At 64.0% G+C, this 211-nt stretch overlaps 1 protein-coding gene across 1 annotated transcript in view; it reads left to right on the top strand.

Moving 5' to 3' along the window:
• Positions 1-211, top strand: part of ETH_00033980 (uncharacterized protein) — a gene marked incomplete at both ends in the record, with an annotated part of 1836 nt that overhangs the window by 241 nt on the left and 1384 nt on the right. Inside the window, one exon of the mRNA XM_013374761.1 lies at positions 3-211. Coding sequence (XP_013230215.1) covers positions 3-211 — 209 coding nt within the window. The remainder of the gene's footprint in view (positions 1-2) is intronic.

Raw genomic sequence — 211 nt, 5'->3', positions numbered from 1 at the left:
GGCTCGCCGCCGCCGCGTCCCAGCAACAGCAGCAGCAGCAGCAACAGAAGCAGCAGCAGCAGAAGCAGCAGCGGGCTCTCCAACTGCTTCTCATTCGCGCCTACGGCGTTCACCAATATCTGCTGCTGCTGCCTCTGCTGCTGCTGAAGCGCCAACTGCAGCAGCAGATGGCCAAAGCGAAGGGACGCCCAGCAGCAGCAGCACCAGCAGC

The sequence above is a fragment of the Eimeria tenella genome, genomic scaffold (genome assembly GCF_000499545.2).
Source record: "Eimeria tenella Houghton genomic scaffold, Eth_scaff2279, whole genome shotgun sequence".
Classification (NCBI taxonomy): Eukaryota; Apicomplexa; class Conoidasida; order Eucoccidiorida; family Eimeriidae; genus Eimeria; species Eimeria tenella.
The sequence above is the reverse complement of the archived record's forward strand: the minus strand, read 5'-3'. Positions and strand labels throughout refer to the sequence as shown.